This window comes from Danio rerio, chromosome 7 (genome assembly GCF_049306965.1).
Source record: "Danio rerio strain Tuebingen ecotype United States chromosome 7, GRCz12tu, whole genome shotgun sequence".
Lineage (NCBI taxonomy): Eukaryota > Metazoa > Chordata > Actinopteri > Cypriniformes > Danionidae > Danio > Danio rerio.
Genome location: NC_133182.1, coordinates 80,350,001 through 80,352,500, shown reverse-complemented (window position 1 = coordinate 80,352,500; position 2,500 = coordinate 80,350,001). Strand labels below are relative to the sequence as shown.

Sequence of the window (2,500 nt, the reverse complement as noted above, 5' to 3'; positions counted from 1 at the left end):
GCAGCTCCAGCTCCCCCGCGGGTCTGTCTGCTCCTGCGCCCGCTCCGGGTGTTCCTTCTCCGGGTGTCTCGGCTGTTCCTCCTCCTGCTCCGCCGCTGAGTGACCGGATCAGACTCTCCGGAGCCCGGCGGCCCAGTTTGCTCTCCAGGTCTCTGAGCTCCATCAGCGGGGCATGCCGGAGAACCAGCGGAGGATCAGGCGCTGCGCCCGGCTCAACACCCCGACCCGCTCCGGCGCTCCGCTCGGGGAATGACCGTTATTACCGTTATTACCGTGTTATTATTATTCCTGACCCTCAGCCTCACCTTACGGACTCCTCGGAGCTGCGCGTGTCGGCCGGGTCTCTCTCACACACACTCACAGGTGAGCCCCGCCCTCAAACGCGTCATCAGCTCTGCGCATGCGCACCTCGCCCCTCTCGTGCAACAGACGCGTTTCAGGCGTGCAGTGATGAAGATGAAGCAGTCAGTTATGGCGTGCGGAATGGGTCAATAACTTGACGCTGCAACGTGCACTCGTCTCACTGAACGTGACGTCTGCGTCTGCCGAACGTGACGTCTGCGTCTGCCGAACGTGACGTCTGCGTCTGCCGAACGTGTCGTCTGCGTCTGCCACATTACTGTTCCGCTGCTTTAACGTGACGTCTGCGTCACGTCTGCGTCTGCTTCAAGGGTTTGCAGCACATTGCTCTCATTTCTGCTTTATTACACCTATTCATTCTCTATCAGTGTTTTCGCTTATCCACAGTTATGTTTCATTTGCAATTAAGTGATTTTTAACTTTCTTATTTATAGTTGTTTATTTCAAATGGTAAATATTTATACAAATGATTTAAACATTTTGGTATGCCATATATGGTTATTCCTATATTGCTTCTTTTATTGTGGTTACAGCTGATTGGTGTGTGTCTACAGTTTGCAGCAGTGTGTGTGCACACCTGATGGCTGTGTTTGACCTATAGTTCATATGTGTGCTCATATGAAAGCCTTTGCTTTGAAATTGCAAGGAAATTCCATTATGAAAAATGTCTGTGTCAAAAGCATCCAAGTGTGTTTAGTGATTTGCAAATGACTGTGTGTAATGTTTTTCTAACATTATGAAGCCATGTGCCTACAGTTGTGCAGATCTAGCCTTGTGTTTTGCTCCATGATTGTACGGTTTTGCTAATTGTAGGAAAAGTTTAATTTTAGTGTGTTAGCAATCATGAAAAACTGTAACTGGGTATTAGGTATAAACTAGGCTATTATATTGATCTACAATACATTTGTTAACAGTAGTATAGTTGTAAATATTAGTCTTCAATAAATTTGTTTAACAGAAGTTATAAATAAATAATCTTCAATAAATATGGACAGCAATGTTGCAGTATGGAAGAGGAAGCACGGAAGGGAGGAAGATTGGTAAACAGGAGACAGGGCATGGGATTTTTTTTATATATTGAAATGTACACATCACCAGAAAGCTGAATAAAACACTTTACATTTGTTGTATGGTTTTTATTAGGATAGGGCAATATTTAGCTTTCAGTCTATCACTGTTTGGTGAATACAGTATGTTCATGCACTTTATAGCAATACCTCTGAAACAAATCAAACCCAGATTATATCAGTATTAGTCAGGTAGAAATTATACGAGTGTTTAAGATTGAGATCAGCAGTGTGTAAATGAAGCAAACAGATTCATCTTGAATGAGGCGTGTGTGTTCTGTACGGTGTTAAAATTGTGTTTTGTTACAGTGTTGTAAAGTTTTGGATGAAGTGTTTCATTTTGCAAAAGTTCTGATGTGTTCTGCTGTTTGTGTGTGTGTGTGTGGAAATTGTGTGTAGTGTTTTGACAAAATGAGCCTTCATTTCAAAATTGTGCTTGAGCAATCAAAAAAAAAAAAAAAAAACTGTAAATGAACATTGACTCACTTACAGTTTTTTTTTACACACAATTACCTGTACTTCACCCCCTGTACTAACCCCCTGAACCAATTCTGCTAAACTACAAGCACAATTCCTGCTTTACACTCAAACTGCAGGTTTAAAACACACTTTTTTCAAAACACAACACACAATTCTCTGCATTTGGCACAAATTTCATGCATAAAATCTCTTGTTTTTACAAGGAACACACTGTCATTCACAATTGTAAAGTCAGTTGTCCTACTTTGTATACTAACTCATCACATGAGTAAACACCTGTCACACAGAATTGCAATTTAGGAATCAGAGCTCATCTGGTTCATAACTGGTTCACTGTCCACCCATGTTTTAGTTGTTTATCTCCTTCCATATTCTCCATTCCTTAATCCTATTAAAGATTTTTTTTTTCTGCTTGGGGATGGAAAGTGTATGCCGAAATCCACACAATTTACAGTTTTTCCCAATTGTTTACACACATTTTCTGAAAGCATGCCTCATATTGTCAGAACTCTAGAGTGAAACCCTTCAATTCTCCTGCAAAATGAAACACTATCAACACAATGTAATTTCCTCTCAACATGGTATTTTGTTTT

The 2,500-nt window shown here is 41.4% G+C and overlaps 1 protein-coding gene across 1 annotated transcript in view; it reads right to left on the bottom strand.

Moving 5' to 3' along the window:
* sb:cb230 overlaps window positions 1-359 on the bottom strand; it is a 3,741-nt gene extending 3,382 nt beyond the window's left edge. The window contains exon 1 of the mRNA XM_073907792.1: window positions 1-359. This exon is cut by the window's left edge and continues 38 nt beyond it. Coding sequence (XP_073763893.1) covers window positions 1-163 — 163 coding nt within the window. The 5' untranslated portion in view covers window positions 164-359.
* Window positions 360-2,500: the final 2,141 nt, after the last annotated feature.